Source organism: Haemaphysalis longicornis, unplaced genomic scaffold (assembly GCF_048455015.1).
Source record: "Haemaphysalis longicornis isolate Haplotype H1 unplaced genomic scaffold, Haemaphysalis longicornis Haplotype H1 scaffold_12, whole genome shotgun sequence".
In the NCBI taxonomy this organism is placed as follows: Eukaryota; Metazoa; Arthropoda; class Arachnida; order Ixodida; family Ixodidae; genus Haemaphysalis; species Haemaphysalis longicornis.
Window position 1 is genome coordinate 103,258,931 of NW_027526225.1, and position 27,073 is coordinate 103,286,003.

General features: G+C 44.5%; 1 protein-coding gene and 2 long non-coding RNA genes across 3 annotated transcripts in view; all 3 read right to left on the minus strand.

Moving 5' to 3' along the window:
* The window catches only part of LOC144161756 (receptor-type tyrosine-protein phosphatase kappa-like), a 59,469-nt gene extending 57,980 nt beyond the window's left edge, over positions 1–1,489 (minus strand). The window contains exon 1 of the mRNA XM_077692359.1: positions 1,324–1,489. Coding sequence (XP_077548485.1) covers positions 1,324–1,489 — 166 coding nt within the window. The remainder of the gene's footprint in view (positions 1–1,323) is intronic.
* A 1,122-nt stretch (positions 1,490–2,611) lies between these two features.
* On the minus strand, positions 2,612–15,129 carry LOC144163150 (uncharacterized). The gene is made up of 3 exons (XR_013320842.1): positions 14,977–15,129; positions 9,218–9,334; positions 2,612–3,483 (listed from the first exon to the last, which is right to left on the minus strand). It is a non-coding gene; the product is annotated as an uncharacterized LOC144163150 (long non-coding RNA).
* A 135-nt stretch (positions 15,130–15,264) lies between these two features.
* LOC144163149 (uncharacterized) lies at positions 15,265–26,817 on the minus strand. The gene is made up of 4 exons (XR_013320841.1): positions 26,739–26,817; positions 22,302–22,365; positions 20,397–20,539; positions 15,265–15,332 (listed from the first exon to the last, which is right to left on the minus strand). It is a non-coding gene; the product is annotated as an uncharacterized LOC144163149 (long non-coding RNA).
* Positions 26,818–27,073: the final 256 nt, after the last annotated feature.

Here is a 27,073-nt window from a genome sequence, read left to right on the forward strand (position 1 = left end):
TTATAGGGGCTTAGAAAGCTCAAAGTGCAGGCGTTCTTGGTCTCGGCCTACAAATGAAATGTGGCCACCGCGACAGGCGTTGAACCCGCGTCCTTGGGTTCACCAGTGCAATACCATAGCAACTGAGCATGCGTGGTGGGCTTGATGAAGAATCCCACCTCCTACCCGCTGGAAAACTTAAATTGTAGCAGCGGACGCAGATTTACCTCCTCATCCTGTTCACTTTGTAATGTCGGCTTTCACTGGAAATTTTGCTCATTTGTAATGTTTTAATTGCAGTTTTCCTTACCGCAATTCTTGCCCTTTCTATGGTAATTGTAATACTCGCACAGCCGTAATTGTGGCCGGCATTTTATTCAAGGGGAGTACCAAAAATACATCTACCCTCCTGGTGTAAGTGGAGATCGCGGTCGCAACATTTCCTCTTCCACAGACGCACTGTTTACCGCACCGGAAAGGCGCCACCGGGAGCTCACCAGAGCGGCGTCGGCGAAAGCGCGTGCGGCGTGCTGCTTTGCATATCACCTCTCAGGTGTATAGTATTGAGCAGCGGTATGTCATCAATCACAGTCATTTATGCAGTAACTGCAGTCAATCGGACTGTGTCTGCAGCTCCCCAGCAAGCTGAATTCAAATATATGTATGGAGTGGTAGAGCTCCTGTGGGTATAATGGAAGTTGTCAATGGAAGTTTCTATTCCAGTTCATGCCACCACAACACGTTCAAGTCAAACTAGATCCTCGCATGTATAAATTTAACACCTCGCTCATGATCATGAACGATAAGTGGAGCTCTCAGAGTGCGTCAAGTGTTTTTTAAGAGTTTATCGGCTCATTTGAACTTCCAAGAGGTATCAAGCAGCAGTAAACAATCGTTTTCTACCCAAAAGGCATGCAAGAGTCTTTCCCACAAACAAGGCAGTCCCCACATCATTCACACTGCTGCCTTCATCCAAGGTGGGAACAAAGTTAATGCAACAGACATTTCGATAATCAGTTTCTGTTAAAATCATGGTGAAATCGGCATACATTTATGGAGCCACATTTAGGCAGTGCAGGTGCAGTGCAGACTCTTGCAGGTGTTCAGGGCAAGGAGTAGCTAGAATTGCGAAACAAATTCTGTTTTTATAGTGTGTTTGTACCAGCAGCAATTCAACCACCGAAAAAACGCCTGTATGCGAGTTTGTATGAAAAGCCCGTGGTCAAAGTGTCATCCAGCAGCGTGGGAAATTTTCATGACTTTGCATCTGCCACAGATGCAAAATTTTTCCATCGCACCTGGTCAAACCTCAATGACGTTGAAACTGGAGAAAACTTCACTCACGTGTTTCACAATGCTCGCCAGTAAACCCTGGAGGGCAGATGCACACACCGGTGATGTCATGGCACACTCCACCATTTCGGCACCGGGGACAAGTCTTCGCGCACACATGACCATACTTTCCTTCTTCACATGCTGAAAGGGTATGAAAAGGTAGTAGCCGAGACATTTCACCTGCTTTGGTCACAAACTACAAGCCTGCGCAACAATCAGTGAGTAAACTACATTTCCAACAGACTACAAATACGCGTGCGGTAAGGCTCTAAGTAAATATTATCTTTCCTTGTATATGCAATAGCAAAATATATGTGGTTCTTCGCGAACCTGACCCCGCCAGACTAAGTGACGCCGACACGTAAGAAACAAAAAAAAATAACCGGTTAATTCCGGGACATCAAAACCGAAAATGGCATGCACAGAAACAGCAGCTTGAAACACAACGGTCATGGGAACGACGCCACAGGAGAACGTGCCTCAATTCACGCGCGTCCCCCGTACACGAAGGCGCTGGCATGGAGACGCCAACTGTCGGCGCTCATCAGCGCTATGCGCTATTTCGCTTCGTCTCTCCTAGACGGCAGTACCATCTAAATGAGTGCTAGGGAAGGGCATAAGGCGCGTTTGTAGAGCTGCTAAAGTCGCTGCTCATAGCACATACGGTAGAGCGCCACGTACAGTCGGTAAAACGCTTGTCTATAACAGCGATTTCAACTTCAACCAGCTACATCCGAAAAACTGCCGAAACATACTCGTTCCAAACATGTCGGAGGCAAAAGCGAAGGGCTCAGACTACAGAATTCCGCGGTAGTTTTATTCAAATCCCGCTCCGGCGGGGCAGGATAGGGCTGAGAGTACGAAAGCTGTGTTATAGACAAGCCTTTTACCGGCTGTACCTCGCGTTGCGACGAGGGGGCCCTGGATCAAACCCGGGCGTCGCAGCGTCAATGGCACTTTTTCTGACGACGCGACTTCCGGGACGTATATGACGTGAGTAAGATCTTAGTGCTCCCGGGCATAAAACACTTTCGTGTTATAATTTCGTGCTCATGGAGCACGTCCAGAAACAAGCCATTACGCAACATGCTACAGAGCAAGTTAATTGGAGCGGGAGCTAGTTGTTCACTGCCACCCATACGTTTCCTGCTGCACTGAATACAAATTATTAAAAATTTTAAAGCTGCAGCATCTCTATTGTAGCCAGTTTGCCAAAATTTTCCAGCTTATATTATAGGGAGAGACAACCAATTTTTCTGGAATGCATATCCTCTAGCTTATGAAAGCCAGCGCTTTATATAGTCGGGTAGCCACGAGGAATTTCTAAATAAATTGGCGGAAATAATTTTAGTTGGCATTGAACTTTCTGAAGTCTGAAAGGTCGTGTCATGTGGCGTCGAAACGTGGCACTACTGTACGCATACAGACGACTCCGTCTATTTCAATGCATGAGCGATTCAGAAACTGCATGAAGGAATAGAAAAGACTGCATTTTATTATGGTTTTTAGCTGGGGTTCTTAAATACCTGTTTTCATCTCTCGTACAGTTAAAAATATGTTTTGCAGCTCACAGTCATGGTTTACAGCATTTCTTTAAACATTATATTTTGGGATGGTACATGTAAAAATTCCGCCTTCAGATGTTCCAGGGCCCTATAAAGAAAATTTTCTATTCAAGGTGTTTCAAGTGATGCCCTTTCATTTGAGCTAGAGACCCCATATACCCAAGAAAAATCTATTGTCTGTTTCTTTATGTCTCAGAATCTGCATGTTTCCCCTGTTTGAGAACTGTTGCCATGTCCTAGTGCCTCTGCGGCAACAGCAATAAGTTTGCTGCTTTGCAATACAAATAGCCTAGCCGCTGGTTCAACGCAATAAGCAATGCTCGATTTCTCTCACCACTTTTACGGAAGCATAACTCACCCCGCACAATGAGCCTGGACACTTGCTCGAAATCAGTACCATTCGCTCGAAACATATACAGGCCGCCGTCACCCAGCGTGGCACGTGAGTCATTTGAGAATTTCACCTCCGAGTTCTTGCTCTGCACTACGGGCCATCCGAGGTTCAGGCCATCCTTTGACCAGACACCACCTTCACCGTTTGCGTTCTTCAGTTGGGCAGTCTCGTACAAGTTAATAGTCTGGCTCAAGGCGCTCAGGAAATTCCCTGGAAGAAGCACAGGCACCGCACCATGAAAGCACAAGTCCACAAAAACTTTGCTCCCTGCTCTATAGAAATGCTGCCTGTTTTTATCAGAACTGGGTGCTCAGAAGAGGAACATACAGCCATGCTGTTTCAGGTTAGGTCGGATAAAAGCAGTCATGGGCTTGTGGAGTGCAACACCGGCTTTGTGGCTGCTTTTGAAGCAAGACTTGCCGAAATGAAAAGAGTTCACAATTACTCTGTGCTGCAGACTGTATGCAAAATGACAAAAGCATTGCATGGCTTGACAGCAGGGTGATTATAAATGCCTGCTGTCACATTCCATACTGAAACGGTTTACGAACAACACCACTGTGTGTATTCCCCCGTGCCAATCAGCATTTATATTTTACATCATAGTTCTGCTGCAAGAAATGTTATTTTTCTGAAGCCTTCAATTGTTGGTGAAATAATGTTATGGCAATGAAGTATTCAGTGCCTTATCGTTGCTTTGCTTTACCACCACTTATCACAACCGAGAAGCCACAAGAATTAAACTGCAACCCTGTGAACCAACGAAATCTAGGACACAGTAGACAACTTGTTGAGATAAATCCGCAGCAATGTTAAGGATCTACAGAGTCCTAACAATGAAGATTTTCTCAGTACTTTGGTGCTTCCCCATGCGAGCCATGCACTTTTTCCTATTACTGAAACTGGGTAAAACATAAACATTGGCAGCATGAGAAAACAAAGCAATTACAGGTATTACTTGAAATGAAGGTCTTATCATTCTTTTATAAGATGGCGTTAGCCTGGCTTCATAGACAAATTAATAAGATATAAGAAACTAAAATAAATGGACCAGAAAGGATTAGCCAACAACCCAGAGCAGATGATGGGAGCAAGGAATGTCAGGCTAAAATGTCTTTTCGTAATTTAGAAGAAACAAGAAATGAAGGTGAAATTTGCTGCCGCTCTGCATAAGCTCTTCACGGCAGCCACAGCATTCAGGCATGGATTTAAATGATAACATGACCACGTGAGTTACAAGTTCATTTCCTCTACGTTTGCCAAACACACAAAATTAGGAAACACAAGAAGAAAGGGTGCCAACAACATGCATACAGTTGAACCTTGTTACAACGAACACTGATATAGCGAATTATTGGCTATAGCGAACTAAATACAGACTTTGGTTGGTCACGCTTTATTTCGACGACACTTATTCTTTTATATTAAAACTGAAAGTATAGAGCCGAGCGATATCGCGTATAACGAAGAAATATTTAACCAGGAAGCTGAGAAGCTAATTGGAAAAACCACGTCTAGTCTTAAACTGCACAAAGGCCCTTTTGTTCATGAACACTGTGGCAAACTTCATCCTGCTCAGTGCGGTGAGTATCCGCCATACAAAGATCTCATCCTTCATCAAATCAGTAAGGCCGCAGTCCTGTTTGTCAAGTGAACTCTGTTCTGATGTAATTTCACATACTCATGTTCCGATTCATTGAGCTCGAAATGCAACAAAGGGAAGGTAAGGGCTACCTTGTGGATAGTGGGTTCGAAGCCTCAAAAAATTCATTTTTGTATCAAGTATTTTTGCGCAACCCATTATGTCGAGTTGTTGTAGCCGATTCTCACATCTATTGTTATAACGAACATCGCCTTTAACGAACTAACTGGCTGTCTCCATACTGCTTCGTTATAACGAAGTTCGACTGTGCTGGCAAGCTCCCATACAGACATAACAGTGTATCGTCATCCTCATCAGCCTATTTATGCATCGACTACAGGACAAAGGCCTTTCCCATAGACTCTTAATGGCTCCTATCCTGTGCTACTTGAATCCATTTTTTGCCTTGGAATTTCTTTATCTCACCCCTCAACTGAGTTATCTGCGTTCCCCTGCAAAATACCGTAAACGGGTATTAAAACTAATTTTCAGTGTTAACGCTAGAACGCAGTTCGCTTCCTTTACTCAAAAGAAACCCTGGCTAAAATGTGAGCTATCGCACCGATGGAACAGCACACGAAGCAGCGTGCTGAAAATGGACATCAATTCGACATCCCTTCGTGGTAGGAAAAAAAGCGTCTGAGCCGTTTGCCTGTAACGACCCTCAGAAACTCGTGACGTCACTTCCCGCGCGCGACCTGGCGGGGGGCGATTGATCTCTGGCGCGTTCATGAACTGATGCACGTAGCATGGCCACTACATGAGAGCACACGCATGTTGCCTTTCATCCAGCGGCCGTGCACGGATCCAGAGCTGCAGGCATAATCGTGTGAGCGTGATGGCGCTCTTCGGGTGAGTGGAAGTCCTGTGAACCGGATCTTCCGGTACGACCACCCAGGAGTGTTTTGTTCGCCTTCGCGTGCACTTCTTTAAAAAAAAAACTCTACTTAGGGGGCATATGTTAGGTGTGGCACTCGTGACGACGACGACGAGGACAACGTGGCTGGAACATGAACACAGAGTGCTCGTGGCTCAAATGCGGGCTGCAGGATTGTCCTCAGTGTGGTTGCGCTGAGGAAAAAGAAGCAGCAAGCCCCATGAGGGGAGGACGTGGGCCAATGGGAAAAGACCACAAGCAAGGAGCAGGGAGGCCATGCGCGAACGGTGGGAAAATTTCCGGACGAGTAGAAGGAGCAGGGTCGCGGAGCGCGACGTCCAGGTGGAAGATTCAAAGCTCGTCGGGTTTTTGGGTCCCGAGCTCAAGAAGCGTCTAGCGGGGACCTTTGCATCCTGGGGCCGAGGCGAGCCTCCTGTTTCGGGAAAGCGCGCAACTCTGGCGTGCTCCGCCCTTGGATGACCAGCTGCCTGCTCCCCGTCCTGTACCTGCAGTTGTCGTTTGCCTGCCGCCCTCTGCCTTCTGTGACCTTGCGGCCGGTCGTGAGCTGGTGCCGACCAGACCGTTGTCTATAAGGTCAACGGTGCGTCTTCATCATCGACGTTCCGGCATGCGCGACGGCGTCATCGTAGCTCCGTCGTACCTTGCCTCACATCGTCGCTAGAACCCAGGACGCCCTGCAGACAGTGCGTCAACGCCCTGAACATTTGGTGGGGACTTGCCTGTATATTTTCTTTAGAACTGGTATTTCTCTGTGTTATGTACATTTGACGGAAATTTGAGTTGTAATTTACTACCGGGTGTAATTTATTCTCTAGTCTTCGGTATTTTGATGTGCGGTGTGTTATCTCAAGAATATAGGTTTGTTTGTTCCATCTCCAAGCGCCCTCGTCTAGTTATCGGCACTGTGGCAGGTTCCAGGTGCAACTGAATAACGAAGAATCGGCGGGGCTTTCCCTCATGTGTACAAACCGCTGCCCAGAAAGGCACTCTTACCAAAAATAAAGTTCCACACGCGGGAAAGGAGCCGATAATGTAGTCCAGAATCACAATACAAGTCTCCACCAGGACTTCCATTGAAAGCGATTATGAAATTTCCGCTCTAATGGCAGGCGTAAACTACTTCAGGCAGCTCAACCGCTCAGCTCTGGCGGCGGGGCAGTCGAAGCAATGCCTCCACCGGCCCTGGCAGTGTTTTGACGCACATCTGCACAAAACGGTGAGGTCATACCGTGGGCCTGTACATGCCTTCCGGGCTGGAAGTGCGTATACATGCGTTTACTCAGTGCGGGAAAAACTGTCACAAGGGTTTGTTCTTCGTTCGCGATTTTTGAAGGTTTTACGATCGATTGGACGCACTTTAAGTAGAGGTTGGATGCACTGTTAGCTTTTGTGTTGGTTTCAACTTTCTTTAAAAAGGAATGGTAATTTTTTCCCTTACACCAATGATCATGAACGTTTACACAGAAACAAGTTCGCCTGTCTATTCTTGGCCAAACTACCGCAACAGTATGTGACGTGTGGGTATAGCAGTATACACTGAAAGAAAAGGAATCTGCCCGGGGTAGTCTTTCTGCACATAGTGTGTTGCACACATCACAGTCGCTCATGACAGGTACCGCGATGACACTTTTCAAGAGAAGCAATGGCGTGTCGTTCGACCGTACTGGATACTCATCCCTCACCATCCATCATAATGAACAGGTGCCACTCCCGTTCCTCATTGGCACGAGGTCCCAATGGTGGTGATGACAATGTATCATGACACACAACATGCAGGAAAATTTCTGCATGGAGCCGAGCAAATATTGTGTGCTATGGTAGAAGACATTTTGGCATTTATATAGGCTTTTTTAGTTTTAATCAGAAACATACACCTTTTGCTTGCAGAGGACGCATTATTTGAACTTATTAGGACTGTGGACATATTTTCACTCGTGATTTCACCGTGACGCACACCTATTTGCTGACTACTAAGCCTATATGGTTGCATTAGGACATGTCCTTCCACAGGGTGCATCAATGTAAGTTAATAATGTAAACTGTGCATAACTTTAGATTGAGACCTTACTGCATAACAATTAAACAACACGATAGCATGCACACTTTCTTCGTTCACATCGGGCCTGTTCGATTACAGGCGTTGGCTGCCAGAAGCTTGCTCTCGGGCGGAATGTTGCATTATAATTACGTAGCTGAAGCGTCTCGGTGCAAACCAGAAACTGAAAAATCTAGGAGGATGCCAGCCGCAATGGGCACTCAAGGCAGCAACCTTTTTTTACTTTCATCTGCTGCAGTCAACTTCACAAAATATACGGTTTCTTTAGCCATTTTTTTGTCTGCGCGCGCGAAAAGGGTGGGCTTCTTCCTGTAGCTGAACCGAGGATGACGCAGTGACACCAACGCATTTCGGCAGCCCTTTGCCACCTCTGGACACCCACCCTTTTTCGACTTGCGAAATCATCATGGTCCTCCAGAAGACGTCATTATTTTTTCTCTGGAACATCCCGCACGTTTCGCTTTGTTTGAATCTTTTTTCGTGATGTCTATTGGGTAATGATGCGAGTCACTTGAAAAGATGTACGCCTCAAACCAATTTAAAGTTCCTATTATGCGCTTTCTGATGCCGTTTTTTGAGGAGCAGCTGGCATCATTTCAATGCGCACAAACGAAAACATTTATCTTCACGTACGGACAGCCTATGTCCATGCAAAAACACTTACCTTAGTAAACAAAAACGTATGTTTCCGACTAACTTTGGAACGTTGCTCTGATCTACGAGGTGAAAAATACTTGCCATGATTAATGCAAACTCAACCGAAAATATACGTCAGCCGAAGTGGGAAGCTGTAGTCTTCTATCGACCTTTCGGGACCAAAAAAAAAAAAAACAGAAGGCCGCGGGTTGCACCGAAAACATGCTGTATGAAAAGCCGTTTTAATAAAGCGAAATGCCGTGCTCGCAAGGTCAAGCTGCGCATCAGTTGAAGCAACTTTAAACTTGAAAAGCCGGAAGTATCAAAGAACTCTCCCATGTGCTGACACTGGCTGCACGACCCAAGTCAGTCTCCTTTTGTTGTCTGCTAGCTTCCAGACTGGAGCCAGATCACCGCCAGACCACATACGTCCTGGCGGTTCGGACAGCCCGCATTTTGCGGAGATTGCTAGACCAGAGAAAATCGAAGACGATCTGGCGCCACCAGAAGGGACGTATACAGCTGCCCTAGAAAAACAAATGACCAGCTCTTATGGCAGCCCGCAGGCAGCGCTGGGCAGCCAGAAGTGGAAAATCGAACAGGCCCATTGTTGATTAGAAAAGTTGCTTTTGCATTTTTTCCTTCAAAATAGTACTTCTGCGAGTTAGTGTCACAGTAACCACAATGAGAGTCTTCAGCAGCACCAACTCACTCATTCTGGGCATGGCCACGGATGTTGCAGAGGACAGGACACTTCCCTGCACAGCGCACACAAATGCTCCGGAGGAAGCTCCGTTATCACCAACAGGCCAGACTAGCTTGAAGACACCTGCAGGCAAATGGCATAAAAGCCGCATAGTAGTCAAAGATGTTCCTGTCTTCTCAATAAAGAAAAACTATGTATGACCTAAACTATACCTATGTTGTTCAAAACTCAGTGTGCTTACCTGCGGGGCTCATTTTAAAGACACCCTATTTTCAACAAACAAATAATAAGTTCATTGCACCGAGTGGCTGCTCCCAGTGCTACACTATTTTGAAAAATTTCAACTGAACTTACTTTGCTATCAGTCTCATTCTGACTACTATTACAGTGGTTGCCGCACATCAAACAACCTGCTACGTACCTTCATTTTATGATCAGCTCATCCAATGAAACATAGTGCCCGCTTTACTCACGTAAACAACCCATTTTTCGATCTAAAAGAATTGCAATGAATTTGAGGGGTGGACTCATTGTGCAACATAAATGTTTGACGACGTTTATATGCAGATTTGTCGCCCCTGAACGTTTTCAAACAACAGCCAAGGCTACGTTTTTGCGTGCGGGACTGTTGTGGACTACTGCGGCCATTACAAACTAGGAGGCGCTTGCATGCCCGTCCGCTTTCGAAAAACACTGGGAGGGGAGGCAAAGCCGGATAGAGGCAAGTGTTTCGACCGCGCCCGCTGCGCAGCCGATCGTAAAGCAGGGACGCATGTACGAACCGTTGAATTCGGGGGGACAGCGGGTCGGGGCTTCAGCTGAGACCAAAGGTAGGGTTCTCGGAACCGCCGTGCCTTGGCAGTGTGCGCGACTCGAGTCCTCAAGAGAAGAAAGAGGGAAACTGGGGAGTCGACGTTCGGCAGCGACAGAGCGTCACTGTCCACGGAACGCTCGTCCGGACGACGCATAGCCTAGGGCCTTGTTCGTTAGTATGTAGCCACGAATAAACGTCCCCTTCATCGTCACCGGTCCGCAGTCCGACCTCCTTCGCAGCAACGCTCATGCCTATTCTACGCGCAACACTCAACAGGACACATAGCTTGACATACAAACTTTGTGTGAAACAGCAGTAGTTAGAAGACTCTAAAGTGTAAAAGCAAGTTAGCCTGTATTGGCAGATTACTGTGTCATGAATGTAAATATACAACTAGCAGTAGGAGCTGCTTAATAACACAGAAAACGCCAAAAGCGTGGAATAAGGTATCACCGCCCCATACACTGCAATTTCTGACATCAAAAATCGCAAATGGTGAAATGAGATAGGTAAACCTCACCCGAGCATTTCTATAAGACAAAAATTTAGGAAGGGACTTGTAAATGTGAAATAAATGTATCAGGGAACTTTAGCTGGTAATGCATTTTTTAAACACATAGACTTTAGCAAGGAAACAGAATAAAAATGAAGCATTAGCCCAGGTTTGGTTTCCGTTTTGATTTTGTTTAAATGCTTCCCCTTGCGTGCATTGCAATGCATTGCAAGCGCAGTCAAGCGCTTGCTATGCAAAGAATTAAGGTGAACGCGTGAGCCTTATCGTACCTACCAAGCACTACCACATATGGAACAGCCAGTGGCAAAAGCGGATACTTTTAGGCCAATTGAGTGGAAACCAGACGACAGCCATCAACTTATGTGGTTCGCATTTTTAACATGTGCTTTCTGGTGGGGGCACATCCTGGGTATTCTCGGGAAGGCTTTGCTGACGTCATCAGGCGCCACTCATAAAGCACACATAGCTTGGTGGCCGGCTTTGCCCGTATTGTGCCACACCGAGACGGCATTAAAAGACCCTTTGCGATTGGCTGTGACGGAAGTAAAAGCCATCGAGAACAGGCTTTTAGAAATACGGCAACGAATTAGTAAAATAGGCTCGGCTGAATCTCGGCACTTTTTAACGTGCAATGAAATGGCACAAAAAAGCGAAAGGTGAACGGCCTAGGTAAACGTCAGCTTTCATTCTGTCGAACAAAACCCGAGAGCTACGAAAGGCATGATCTTTCAGAAAACAGAAAGTTATTCAGCCTTCATCCCTCCCCACTGCGTGGAACATGAATGAAAACTGCCTTTACTCCGCACAAAACATCGCCCGAGCACTTTTTATAATTTATTCTTGGTTTGAGTTCAAATGTAGGAGCAATATTCCGGGAGAGGGGGGGGGGCAATAAAGGCAAGGTCGCAAGTATGCTTTACATTGATTCCTATATATTGGCAGTGACAGCTATATGATGTCAGGGGTTAGTCCTCAGAAATGAGGTTACTTAAACAGATGCTAATAGTAGGACAGTGCCACCTGTTGTCCACACCCCTTTAATCTATGTACTGAAGTGCAGCCTATGTGATCACTTCTAAAGTGTCAAAATAAGGGCTTTTGTCAATTATGTGGCTACACGTGAATTTTATAGATTAAAACGTATTAAAGTACTGCACGGTTGGTAGCCCTGGAGTATCAATACATAAACATATAGGGGCAAATTTTTAGTTTGTAGTTTGTTCCTAGAAAGTCTCTTGAAGTGGGAATTTTTTATAAATTTTATTCTAAATTTTTTGCTACAATAAACTATTTATTATAATATCATTGAAGCTAAGACGTTATTAATGCTTGTTCTCGAATTTAAAATAGGCATCAGCTTCCTGAAGTACAAGTGCAGCAATGACTGTTTGAATGACGCTTACTGGAGTTTACAGTGGTGGCATTAAATGCACCTTCCCTTTTTTGTTAGATAACTGAGTGAGTTTTTTTTGGCCTGTGCTACTTTTTTCTCTAATCAAGAATAATCCCGGCTACTTGCCTTTTTTTCTTCCCTCATGGACGTCTCCGTACATTCTTTGTTCATGGCACTTACCTGTCCTCTTTCCAAAGTAGTTTTACCATTTGTCGGTTGTGTCTTGTTTCCTGATTATCCCCCCGCAGTTCTAGTTCTTGTTACCTGCACTTTTTGTGTGCGGTGTTGTTCCCCTGCTTTTTTGCAAGGTCTCTATCTCTCACTTTTTTAGTGTAGTTGTTCTGCTTTTCCCCAACAGGTTATTGCTCATGTTTTTTCTTTCATAAATAGCTTGCCTACTTCTTTAATTGGCATGCTCAAGGAGGCCCCATTAAATGACTCCAACACATCTTTCTCAGTGAAATGCCAACACAAACTCACGAGGTCCACACCTTTAGTCAGCTAGAGCCTTCAAGTCGTCTCGATGTTGGGAATGTATGCTCACCCGTGTCCTGGAGGCCCCAGGTTCGAATTGTACCCAAAACCAAATTTACCCGATTTTCTTTCCAACTTGATCACTTGCAACATTGGTTGATTCAGAAGATGCAAGAATATGCAAGATTGGTTGATTGAGAAGATTGCCTCGTTAGAATAACACTGAGGCCTCGTTTTAATGCAAACTGCACTCGAATAGGCTATAAAATTAGATAAGCGTGAATGGCGAGAAGTGCAGAGCCCTCCGAAGCTCTGCAGCAACTATGGATGTAGTCCAATCGTCACTATATTCTCCGAACGACTGCACCGGATAATGCGTGTAGATAAGGTAAGTTGCCCAGGAGCAGAGTAGTTGCTAGCCGATCGCTAGAGTTTTCATTGAAGGAGGTTTCGGTAAGCTTAACACAGGCGGCCGTGTCCGCAGCGCTCCCCGAGCATTTTCCTTATCTCTTCTCTAATAGCTCGGAGCAGCTGTCCAAAGAACAAGGAAAATTGTTTTTTACTAGCTTGGCGTGCAAGGCACTCACGAGATAGCAAGCGCGGAAGCTCTTGCAGGAACTTGAGAGTACCCCAGCGAGCGAGACGGAAATGGCGGGGAGCGACGTAGCCCGAGCTGCGAGCTGACCGAAAACTCTCGCGGTAGCTTTACTCGAACCACCAGCGGCCGAAGCGGGTTGCGCCACCCTCTTCAGCGGAGAAACAGAATCGGCGCCGCCGTGCGAGACGAACGATATGTTGTCCCCGGTCTCCGACAGCTCGCATGGGTTAATCAAGGTGGATCAAGCGATGTTCATTCGAAAACAGCAACATCATAGTTCGATAAAAGCCTTGCTAGAGAGCGTGAAACTGGGCGCAAAGAAGAACGTTTCCTTTCATGAGAAATCCGGTTTGTGGTATCGCAGCACACGGATGCCAAAGGTCAGAAGTACGAACAGCTTTTGATCCCGGAAAAGTATCGCCGTCAGCTACTGGAAGTCGCGCACGAAAACGCGTTGGCAGGGCACCTCGGTCTGAAGAAGACGAAAGCTTGACTTGCGCTAGAGTACTACTGTCCTAAAAGCTGGATAGACATTGAAGGCTTTGTGCGCTCTTGACAGACATTGTAGGGCTACTGCCAGAGTCCGACAACAGCTCTCGATACATACTACGTGCCTTGTGTGTCGCGACAAAATTTCCGGAAGCAGTGCTGCTCAGAGAGCTCAATTCTCAGGTCGTTGATGCGCTCCTTTCAATATTCGCTCGTGTCGGATTTCCTGCTGAAGTTCAGTGCGACAACGGTAGCGGCTTCACAAGCTGCCCAGCCTCGACGTTTTTTAAAGGTGCAGAATCAAGGTGGTGGGCAGCTCTATCTGTCACCCACAATCTAACCCAGTGGAAGAGCGAATGCTCTCAGTGTTAAAGCGATTATTGAGAGCTCTCTGCTTTGAGCGAAAATGCGACTGGAAAGCACGCGTACCAGCCGCTATGTTCGCTTTGAGGTCTGCTCCACACGAAAATACAGGCTTCAGCCCTGTGGTGATTATGTACGGCCGGAGTTTCTTGAACCCCGCTGGAAGTGCTGTGCGAGTCTTGGGAAGGTTGCAGTGAAGATCCAAACGAGGTGGACAACGTTCTTCACCTACTTCAGAAGGTCGGGAAAACTAAAGACCTCTATGAGATCCACTTGAAGGCTGCATAAGCATAGTCGGAGGTGTACTACGACAAGTCGCCAAGAAAGCGTACGTTCGAAGTTGGTAGCCAAGTGATGCTGCTGCACCCTTCGAAGAAAAATGGTCTAGGAGTTTATTGGGAGGGGACGCGAAAGTAGTGTCGAGACTTTCGGACACCAACTACGAAGTAAAACTAGGTAAATGGCAGAACAAAATCTATCACAGCAATTTCACGAAACCCTACATTCAGCGTCCCGCTGTGGTGAACCTAGATGTGAATGCCGAGGGCAAGGAAGGAGCAGATATTTTGACGTCTTCGAACCTGAAGAAGGCACTGCGGACCTCTTGCGGGAGCAAGTGGAGTTAGAGCCCCTTCTAGGTGAAGCGAAAAGGCAGGACTTGGAGAGGATATTTTCGAGTTTCAAGTTGTCTTTTCTGATCAGCCCGGAAGCAGCGATGAGGCCGGTACTCAACGGAGGCACCGAGTTGAGACGTCCTGTCGCCTTTGTGCGAGGCATGTAACACTCTTGTTACCCTTGTACATATTGTATATAAATGCTGCTTCAACTCTGTCAGCTCGGCAGCTTGGTCGCTCTGCTCTTCGCCACGTTGATAGCGGACTGAGCAAGGCAACTTGACAACACTGCCGAGTCAACCAATGCCCTTGCAATAAAAATATTGCGCACCAGTTGCAGCAGTGAGTTGAAGCACCACCGTGTTTCCTTTTCCCTAAGTTGCACGCAACTTTGTTCACTGCTTTTTCTACTGCTTCCCCCCTGTTTTTGGAAGATCCTGTACCTGTTTACAATATTAATAAAGAGAAAAATTGCAGGGGAGCAGATAGCAAAGTGGCACACCTACCATCATGTTCAGTCGGTGTGGGGTATGGTGACAAGCGGCGGCCAGGATGAGAGAAAGTAATCTGTTGTCCAGGCGAACCGAAGCAGATTTGCACGTGGCTTTCATTAGTTTTATGACGGTAACGCACATGGACGGATGTAAGGTCAAATATAGGCTCTGCAGAGAAAGAAAAGGACGAAACGAACTTGTAATCATGATGATTCTGGAAGCAACATAGAACTGTGTGAATGCCATGAGTATGCTGCATATCTCAGCCCGAGAATTCAAAACATCAAAAACTTGTCTTACCTGTAATACGTGGGCTAATAAAGGAGTACCATCCCTTATGCGTATTGTGCTCGTCCAGCTTCTCTGCACTAAAAAATAAAGAAAAGTTAAAGATTGATTTTTTCAGTGTCCCATAAGACATTTCAATACTGGGTCATATCAATGTTCTTTTGCCCTCATTTGGCCATATGCACAAGTGCAACATTTTTTAATATTTCTATACTAATACAGTCAAAGCTCGGTAATCCAAACTGCAAGGGGACGTCACCTCAGTTGGAATTAATGAAGGTTTGAACTAACAAAAGTAAGGAACAAAATCCGTACAATGCAATTGGGAATCAGTCCAGCATGTCAACAATTAATTGCTTGCGAAAGCCCGCGACTGTAGCCTCCGTTTTGTACTTGAATGTGAAAGCCAGCACTCTTTTTCTCGAATGGGCGAGTGCAGCCGAAGGCGTCCATTTAATGTATACTCCAAAACGGAAAAAGAGACGGGCAGCATTCAGCCCGGTCATTACTGCCGAGCGATGGCCGCACCGGTGATTTTTCCGCACCCTCCTCGCGCTCTGTGGCAACGACTTGTTGCATGCGTTTAAGTGGGGACATGGCTCTTAAAACAATTTCTTTTATTTTTAAAGTCAACTGTGGAAGCCTTGCTGCTTTTCAAACACGCAAACACGCCATTGCAAACACGCCATTATTTTTTGCGTCAGTCAATTAGTTACCAAGATAATTGGAGAGAATAATTCATTTATGGCGGAACAATAGGCAAAACAGTGTTAGCCATAAAACTGTAATCTTTATATTTTCCAATACTATGAACCCTGGTGAGTTAAACAGATGAGAATCTGTTTTCTATTGCACCGCGTGGAACTATGTTTACCACTCACTAAACATTCGTGTTTGAAATGTGCATTCGAAATGGTTCTTTGCTACTGGTGCCACCAAGGTTTAATGAGCTGTAAAATAAGTTCCCAGTGGTGCATCAAAAAACTGCTTCTCTTATTGCCCTCACCGGGGTCTATAGCATTGGACAGTTCAATGACTAACACTGTTTTGTCTTTTATTCTTCCAAAAAAGACTAATTATCTCTAATTATCTTGGTAACATACTGACTTACTAAAAAAAATGACATATTTAAAATCACTGGGAAAAAAGCAGCAAGACTCACAAAGTTCATAGAGTTTACTTAACAATTAAAGGAAGCCATTTTAAGAGCCGTGTCCTTCCTTTACCTCAGAAATGATGCCACCTGTCAGCCAGCCCCCAAACCTTCAACTTATGTCCACATCGACATAGTAATGTGAAAACGTCTTACAAAAAGGTCTGCCATGGGTGTGTTAGATTGCTTTTACCCTTTTTCGAGGGTGATGCAGCAGCTTGTGTGCGTTTCTCTAGCAGGTGCATTTTTCTAGCCGTGGGCCGGGCCCCCAGCTGCCAGCACGGTGGCACATAGTTCGCATTATCTGCGGTGGAGGCCCGTCGCTTTCGAATCAACGCCATTTATTATACATAGACTTCTATGGGAGCTCGGCAGGTTGAATAATCCTTAAAGGGGTCCTGAAAGGCGCTGATTACTAGGAAATCCATTCACCTGAAAATGTGAACACACATGTATTCGCAAAACCTCTTTCAGGGCCCCTCAAATTTCAATTACTGAAGTTTGAAGTGACGAGCTCTCACTGTACAAGAGGAAATCTCAGAGGTACAAACAGTTTGATGAAATTCTCACGATTACTGATATGAAGAATCAAACACTATTAGCCAATATAATTAAATTATAATGAATTACACAACGTTCATAAAGTTTCACTTCACCGACATTTTTGGATAAAGAAAGCTGACTTTAGCTGATTTTAGCTGATGTAAATAAGAAAGAGCCCGCTCTTTGTAACCTAAAAACAACAAACGAGCCATGTGGCAGTGTTTCCCAGAAATAACACAATAAAAACATAAAATGTTAGCAAATTCAAGTCAGAAATAAGTCCATAATGAATCTTCCTTCAGGACGCTATTCTCATAAGGTAACCAGCGCTGTCAATTTATCATAACTATCAGTGTTAATGTACATCATGAAAATCTCGTGCCTTTCAGGTAACTGGAAGCAAATGACTGATGTGATAAAGATAAACGTTCTGTAGAGGAATTGAGAGAACTCTCAGTTTTCGCATTGAAGGAGATAGCATTAAGAAAAAAATTACACCAACTTCCCATAGGGGGACCCTGAGTAGCATGCGAAGCAGCCATGGGGTCGATTGAAGTTCCCATTAGATTTCAGTTCGTCGTTTTCGTTGACGTTCAGCTTCGCGTGCCGTCGTTGTATCAGTAGCTTCTTAACGTAGTTTGAATGAGTAAAGGACATAAGGCGCGTTCGTAGCACATGCTCCCGTCTCAGTTTGTAGTGCAGTGGGAAGAGCGCTACGTACTTCCCGTTGCGGCCGGAGAGTCGTGAAATCGAAACCTGGCGCCGCCTAACTATTTATTTTTATAGTGGACTGCCCTGACCTCAGCCCAAACGCTGACGGGGCTGAAGAGACGCGCATGCGCAGTAAACTGCGGACGGCGGACAACGACAACGAGTGAGGGAGGGACACAGCCCCGAGCATGAGATGCTTCGCATCTAATATTAGGGATGAAGAAACTTGGCACTGCAAAGATAAGAGGCGCGTTGAACGTCACAAACTACATTGCTAGGCTTTGGGAATGTTGGAGATGAGAATGCATAATATTCGTGCCTGCCAAACATCGAACGAAATTTTGTAGCGCTACTCCCATGGGTACTGCGAGTGCTGCAGTGTCCGGTAAAAAACAAAAGATATCACATCCAACAGTTGTAAGAACAACCTTCCTGAGTATAAGTTAAAGTAATTTATCTGGACTTTTCCTTCAATAGTGCAGTGGCGTGGTTTCGCATTGGAGTGTCCTCCACATAATATGGCAATGGCCCGCACCGAATGCGATCACTACGTTTAAAGTAGTAATAGGACTGGCTTCTGTTCACTCATGTGTTGCCATGGCCATCCACGTGTGCAAAACTACCAGTGCACTCTCAAGACATCCACAGTACAGAAGATACAAATGTGCCCCTTGCCAACAGCATATTTCCAGGAAAGGAAAGTTTACATAAACGGCTACAGTCTATAGAACAGTGGAACTGATACAGCAAAATGTGCTTTACAGTGGAAAGTTCGAAAACATAAGGCAGCAACATGTTGAGGCGTTCTTTGCATTCACTGAATGATATAGCGGGAAAAACTATTTATTATGCTTAAGGTGGCTAAAAACAAATGCAAATTTAAGAAAACTGAGCAAGGATGCGGTAGCATCTGTGCACTGCCTATGTATCAATGTAATGCTACAAAACCCAAATGAAACATCAGGGACTTGTGTCACGTGTTTTTTTATTTCAACAATGAGCTCAAGTTGGTGAATTCTATAGCAAAATATAAACCTGAGCTTTAGCTAAGTACATCATCCTAAAGAGGCAAGAAATCCACAGACTGCCCAATGCGTCCAATGACGTGTTGTCCACATGCCAACTGCCCATTTCTGCCTGGTCCGTAAAGTAAACCGTTGGAACTTTTGGTTCAAAACAGGGTTTGTTTAAAAGGTGGATTACTTAAAACCCACCTTTGTAAATGCAAGTTCCTGAGCAATTGAAGCATCACTCTCTATCAAACAAAATGGCAGGTATGAATAGCCCAGTCTCTAAATAAAGCGAAGTTCCGCTGTGCCTATCATTAGCTTTTATTATAACCTTAGCTTTGCCACAAAGCATTTTTGTGCATGATCGGGCCACGACGACCCATGTAACTAGTCCCATGACAGCTTCATTGTAGAGGAGACTTGACGATATGTGGTGTCCCAAAGTTTTATTTACGAGTTCTGTTTACAATTAATACTTCTGAGTTGGTATCTGAAGTTCGGCTCAAGGACGATGTTGTTATGTAAAAGAGAGACATACAGTGTCAAAAGACAAGGTACTAATACTACACCGTAAATTAAAAACGCTTCGTCGCATCTCACAGCATCCGTGAGAATTTCCTCCGGGAAATTCGCACAGCAGTTACCATAAAAGCTGGGTAGCCTAAAATTTGCGGAATAATATTACGTCCCAACGTAACCTAGCCTAACATAACCTCACCGACCCTAACGTAGGCTAACCGAACGCGTCGTAACTTAGCCAAATATGGCCCAAATGCAACAAACCTAATCTAACCCAGCCCAACTACACAGAACACAACCGACATTAAACGTATTTCAACCAATTCTAGAAGTTCTGTGTGTCGATCTCTTGGTATATTAAAACCCACAGTAAAAAAGCAATAAGAAAGTCACGATGACGGAAAAATTCCGAAAGCTCAAAAAAGATCCCAAAGTTTAAAACCAAGAACTACTCCGCAGCGCTACGGAGGCAGCTGCGAAAGCGGATTTTTAGGGGATGTTATCTCATAGAATCTCCGGGTAGCGTGCTTAGCTTATGAGAGGCGACTGCCGTGAGAAATGTCTGACGGTAATTCTCACGGTTGCCGTGATAATAACCACTACCAATAAAAAAAAGCCAGACGGGGAGTTTTATTCGGTGTATGTTCCCGTAAATCCTCCAGCAGTACAAAGTTTACTACTTACTGCGGGTGCATAAAGCCCTATACGCCTAAACACTCCGTCAAACGAGTGAAGGTGTAAATACGAAGCGAAAACGTACCATTGCTCTGACCGAGGACGGAGTAAAGCACATAACCTCCAAACGGAGACAATGAGCGCTTATACCAACTTTCCCAGCTCTGCTCTTTGACTGGGAGAGAGATATGAGCCTTGAGTACGAATACAGGCAGATTTCACAGCGAACGGGTGTTATGTAAATTCTTGATAAATCGTGTGTCAACAAAGGCAGCGACAACAATGATGGTGACTGTGTGTGTACACGCCGATGCCACAAAGAAACATGGACGTCCATCTTAAAATGCTTCACTGCAAAACAATCTGCCGAAACACAGGAAGCACCTGTAACGTGTCTGCTCAGTACCATGCGTCTACCAGTTGTTGTGAGAGCTAAACTGAACAGCTCTGATAACCACAGCCACCCTTTTGTAAATGCACATGACCATAATTGGCAAAAAAATCAGATCCGGCAATCTTGGAATATACCCTACCTGAGCGATCTGAATCCATTACGATATGATCCTTTATATCGTGTGACTGTTGTGTTCAACCTATTGAATTTAACAGTGAGAGTCGTTTCATTCCAGGGGGACAATCGTAGATCATGGCCTGCAGCAGCGCAGATTGGGGAGTCCTGCGGAGAGCCAGTAGTCATTTTAGGTGTACCAGCCACATCACCAGATACAGCAGCTACTGCTCACACTGCATTCAGATGCTTAGTTGCAATCAATTTCTCAAATATAAAGCACAGATTTCGAATAGATGACCCTTTATCAACCTGGCAATGCGATGCACTCTGCAACTTTGTCATTCCTAATTTTTGCACAAAATTACTTGCAATTCTCGTTACAATGACGACTGCCCAGCAGTAGCAACGTGAAGCGACAAACTCTAAAGCAGCGATGATATTGTTACTGTAAACTACTCAAGGACTATTCCTTTTCAGCTGTAAAAATATTTTCGATTCACCTTTTACAAACACCTGTAACAAAACAAAAGACGATTACTTCATGCCTAATAATGGCAAAATTATTGCAGTAATTCAATATGTGGAAATGAAGAAAGAATCAAGTCGAGGTGAATAAAAATAAGAAATAAAGGTAAGCATAGGATTACATGAAGGCTGATGTTTGATACCCACTAAAAATACCCTACAATAAAACTCAAAGATATCATAAAATAAACTTAAAAATATTTGAAATACTATAACCTAAAAGTATATGCTGTTTTACTATCTCCTTGACAGCATATCAATAACCTCTTTTAGAGACGGATGAGTAATGTAAGCAGGAGCTATGCTCCAAAAGACACTGGACTTGTAACAGCTGTAACACATCACCAGATCAAACTTATGACGATAACTACATAGCATACATGACACCAGTTAGCATTCTCCAAAGCGTTTAAGATATAAAACTGCGAAAATGTTGCCATCTTATTTTTTTCGCCCACGAATTTATCATGAAGTGTTTCCTGTTTTCCGATTCCCCCACCCGAAGAAATTCAGTGTGAATCGATTTCTTTTTTGGCCATTTTAGAAAAGTGAGTTCATAGCACAATACCGTTCATATAGTAGGCACATTTATGATTAGTTACAAACTTTCATTGTGTCGGGTGGAGAGCATTGCGAGCTACTTCTAAGCTTAACTACCGAATTTTCCCAAGTAACACCTAATTTTTTTACAAACATCCATAATGATTAAAGCGGGGAGTGCCGCTTAGATTTTAAGCAGATTGTTCTAGGACAAAAACTTTTTTGAGAAGATTTATGTGTATAGCTAAAAGAGGAAGAGTGCTCAGAACCAAGAAAATACCCCCGTGCTAGTTTCTTTTTGTAATTCCACTAACATGACAAAAATCCTACAACACCAATGTCTACCGGTGTATACGTGTCTTCCCGTACAGAAAATACCCTAGCCATAAATGGCATTATACATCGAGCAAGTGAATTGTATGACTTCATCCAACAAATGGAAACGTTAGCCCACATAGGATTTTAAAAATTAGAGTTTCGCTTGATAGTGCCTTCACTCGTTCCTGCCATTAGTGCTTATCTAATCATTCTTTCATTTTTTTATCCAACTATTCATACGATGCAAACTTTCAAAGTTAGAAAATATATGCGCAGGCATAAAATCGAAACTGATTCCATTAAAGTGAAATGCAGCACTCAAGTGGGGAAGCACCAATTGGTTATGCACGGTAGCAAGCAGTGCACTTCTCCCACCTCGCAAAACATTTTTTTCTTTGATCTTGAAGGCTTCACACTATGACAGAATGATATTTAGCTGGCAATGACCTCTTTTGCTTTTTATCGCCACAAGCTTCGTACACACGCAATGCAATCTTCAAGGTCAGGACCTACACACTGACATGCAAAAACATGCAAAACTTACGTATCGGTAAAAGTATGTTCCGTACAGTGTAACATTCTTTGGACAATCGGCTGGACATGTTACCCTAAAATTGGAATACAAATGGCTGTATTACGCACACGAACACTTGTTTTCATACCAAGTAAGACTCCGGGACAAATATGTACCACATTTGCATGATTCGAACGCACATATTTTTTTGCTGAAAACAGCCTTCAAATATAAATGCGTATTACAATCGGGCTACTAGCAGAAATCGGCGTTAAAGCGACCAGCAGCATCCCCATGGACACTAACTAACCCAGGCGCAACGTATTTTCGCTGCCGAGGTTTCGTGCGTCAAATAGAATGTCTAGAGAGGTACGCGATTTTATTTCATTTGCATATGCACGGTAGACCTGGCGTCAAATTATTAGTTCTTTAAATTTTCCTAAGTAAACTTGCCAGGGAATTACAATTGGGGGGCTCGTTAGAATCGTGCAAAGAGGGTACTGCAATTCAATACATGAACAATTATAGTGCAACACCGAGCTCAACTTAGAAACATCTTCAGTGTCCTCAGAAGGCCTTGTAACCAGTCAATCCATGCCACTGGAATGTAATCGCTGCTCAAGAGCCAGATAATTCGGAGATTAAGAAAGATGAAGAACTAATTAGTGAGACAAGCTAAAGTAAGATCCTCCGCACCATCTACAAGTGTAAACCATGTGTAACCCGAGTGTAATTGTGGGTTCTAGCCCTCCCTTACTTGAATTGGAACTACTCTCGCTGTCATAGACCAGTAAAATATTCCCGTGAAGAAAACACCCTCTCTTTTGCATGTTTTGTGCAAACACCAATATATTTACAATTCTATCTGTGAGCCAGAAATGGGTGACAGATCACCGCTGTACCCGGGCTGCTTAGGGCAAGAGCTTAGTGCAGCAGCTTTTTTTCCAGTGAATCACTCGCATTCTGAAGCAATATCTGACCTCAGGCTGTTGATTTAATTCAGTGATATGGATACTCAGTTGGATATAGCTGTGAAGCAACCTAATATAGGAAGGTGTGAAAGAGGGGCTCAGAAGCTGAAATATGACACATTTGATTTATGAGTGGAATGCACAAAAAAACTTAAAAGTCAGCAATCACTGCACCATTGATTTTTCTCATTGCAACAAGCTAAAGCCATAGAGACCACGTGTTACAAATAAACACAGGCACAACCATTTTTTCCACTTTTCTGAAAATCTCCGATGTCTTATGAGTAATGTTTAAGCAAAAATTTTGCAAATCATTGTAACTATGTTACGAAAACTAGTAGTGGATTGAGCGCCTGCATGTTTAGCCAGACGGTAAAAAGCGAAAATAGTTTTCGTTTGAAGTACAGAAAAGGGGGTTTGTCAAAATCCATGCTAGTCAAAAAAAAAAAAAAAAAATGACGCCGAATGCAGAATTCGTATATGTGTTGTTTTGTAGTTACTGTCTTTATTCATGCTAGTTTAACCTCATGGGATTACCAACGTGGCCAGTCCTCTAAGTAGCGTGCTGTTAAACGGCTCAAACTGCTAGGATTGCCCAACGGCATGCTTCTGAAGCTCTGTATACCTGGTTTGGCTGCCATTACGCTATCTTCAATGCAGCATCAGGCGTGTTCAGCAATGCTCACCAAGGGTCACCAAGAATAGGATGCCGAGGTTTTATTATTGATAAGTAACATCATATACTTTTACATGGGGTTTTGTCACTTCTCGGTGCCCGAAGTATTTAAAAATACCCTGGTTCTAGCGTGTGATCATGAACTGAAACATATCATTGTGCGTGCCAATGATATATGACAGGTAGCTCGGCTTTTGCGTGTGTGGTTTAGCGGGGTGGCGTGTGCAAGCCCGTACTGTCAGCAGGTAGGGCTAAGGTTTGAGAAGTGCTTGGCTGTTTTGTACATATTTGTGAGACCGCCTACGTTTTACGAGATTAAAATCGAGCGCTCAGAGGTGCAGTTTATGCGCGGTCGCTCAAAGAAACAGCAGTCAATGCGCGAACAGCAGCTCTTCTGCCCTAATAACCACTCGTCTTCAAAAATGCGCGATGTCTGCAGCTCGTACGTCCTTTGTTCATGGTCATAATCGTGCACTTTGACTTTACTTCAACACGTGGGAAGCACGAATAGAGCGCCAGTTTTTTCAACTGGAAATTCCTTTTTTTGCCACAAGTTATGCAAAGTCAGGAAACTTGTATGACCACTACCCTTATCGCTTGACGCTTCTTTCTAATGATTCCCACAATGGGAATCGGCAGTGTTCAATAAAATCTTTGAAGAGAGCAGTTCACGCCAGAACTCTGGCAGTTCAACATGGGTTGGCATGGCGTACCCTGACCAGCGTTCGCCGTCATGATGAAGATGGCGCAAACGATCGTCGTTGAGATAGCAGCTGCTTCGCAGAGATGCTACAGAAATATCTATCCACACAACAGAAACACAGAATATAGACGGCACTGCAGTGAAACGGTACTACTAAGGTGGCTAGCCACCTTAGTTCTTTTGATGCATCAGCGATTTCTCTCAACTTTTGAACTTGCTCCCAAGTTCCCCGCCTCCAAACTGGATCGGTTTTGATTGGATCCGTTGGACCACATTGTATGGGAGTGCCAGCAATCCCCTTCTCTCACATCTAACCCCAACCCTACCTATGAGCAGTTGGCGGAGCTGCTGACCAGCTCCGACCTTCCACACCAGCGACGGTTGGTGGAGAGGGCAGGGATGGCCAGCATAGCCCAAGGCATCCCAGACTAAGGAAGCCTCCCACCGGGCGGGTGCCCTAACATCAGCACCTGCTCTCCAATAAAGTTTATTCATCATCATCTAAAATTCTGTTCGACCAAATATCTCAATTTACGCTATTATAACGGTTAAAGGTAGAACTTCCGCCAAATCTGCATATTTGTGGAAATGTAGGGCCTCTAACGGGTCCCCATTGTTGGTAGTTTTAACAGCAAAGCTGTTTAGCAAATCGCAATTTTTCGTGTCCGCAGTTAAAAACACCAAGAACTTGCCGAGCGCGCGGGCCTTGCGGCGACCACGCGGCAGTTAACAAAACCAAGAAAATGCCTAGCGCTCATGTGTGCGTGCCTCGCGATGACCGCCCAGCGTCCCCTTCGCACGTTCGTGAAGCCAAGCATACCCACTTAGGGAGATCGGTTAAGATTGCGGTGACCTCCCGGACGTTAAAAAAACAAGAAAATGCCAAGCGGGCGTGTGTGCGTGTTCGTGCCTCGATCTCGGCGTCCTCCCAGCGTGCCACGCGCACGTTTCTCAAGACAAGCATACGTACTTAGGGAGATTGGCCAAAAAGTGGCAAAAAAACACCAGCGTTCGCCGTAATCTTGAAAAAACTGGCTCGGAACGAGAAAGGCACGTCATATCGTACACCCCTCCAAGGTGATGTCCAATGATTATCACTTAAAAAGAAAATGTAACAAGCTCACACTTATAGCACCAATGATAGTTTTTAAAAATTTCGTTCAAACAATTGTCTCCATTTACAATATTCTAAAGATTGCAGGTGGAACTTCCGTGAAATCTGCATTATTGTGGAAATGCAGGGCGTTGCACGGTTCGCCATTTCCCATATTTTTTTTTATTTGTTGTGTTTCAAAATTTCGTTCGACGAACGACTGCCTTTTATGATAATTTAACGACTGTCGGTTGAATTTTCCTGATATCTGCATTTTTGTGGAAATCAGGGCGTTTCACAGTCCTGACTGTAGGGATACTCGGCAAAGAAAGCTACGCAACAATATAATACATCCGCAATATGTGCACGAAGTATTGATCCCGTCAATTTTCTGCTATATAATAAACTCGAATGCCATTTGCTGTACTTTCAGTATTGGATTAAATCCGCCCACTCTACATAGTTTTACCAGAGTGTTTCAAAAGTATTGAGGGACTGTGACTTTGCTTAATGTCAAGTGCTGGTTAATATCTTCTAAAGTCTTGGCAGTTGGAAACCCCCTTTTTTTTCTGAAGTTCAGAGCATTACCAGGGACAAAAAAAGTGATGAATTGTATATTTCTGGTGATTTGTGATCGCGGATTGGTGAGGAAGGTGCGGTTTTCCCTCTTTTTGCAGTTCTCGTCTATCTAGAAGGGATAGGGGTTACATATGAAGGGAATAGTACTTTATTGTTCTAGGAACAGGTGTTGCGTGTTAAGTAAATCGCTTAATTGGCGTCTTGTGGTTGTTAATGTTGGAGTATGTGCTCAGCCAGTACAGAGCCGGAGATTTTGGAAAGAGGTCCCTCCGCTTAGGTCTGGCTGTGAGATAGGCATGCTATTTGCTTATCTCCGTGTTGTTTCAAACCGACCCCTGTGTCGCATGCTTTTGGTTTGAGGTGAATATCCGTGCAACCGGAGCACATATGTGCAGGGCGTTCAATGCAGATTCTAGCTCTCGGCGCATGGCGAGAAAATGCTTACGAGCAAACTTTGCCGAGCGAGCAGTTGGTAGATGCTGCGTTGGTTTGGCAGTCAATTCTTTCAACTTGATCTTGGCCTGAAACAAAAAGAACAAAATTAACCTAGTTAGTGGCAATGCACTTACAACTGGCTGACACTGTTGAGCAGCGGGTCGTGCACCCAGGGCGTCCAATTGAACAGAAAGCCGCAATAAACAAATAAATAAAATAAATTGTCACTTGAAAACTGGATAAGACAGCAGGAATCCAAGAAAAAAAATCTGAAGAAATTCAGAGAATTGTCTACTAATGCGTAGCATTCTTATGCCACTTGTCAAAAGTGTAAATTCTTTTGAG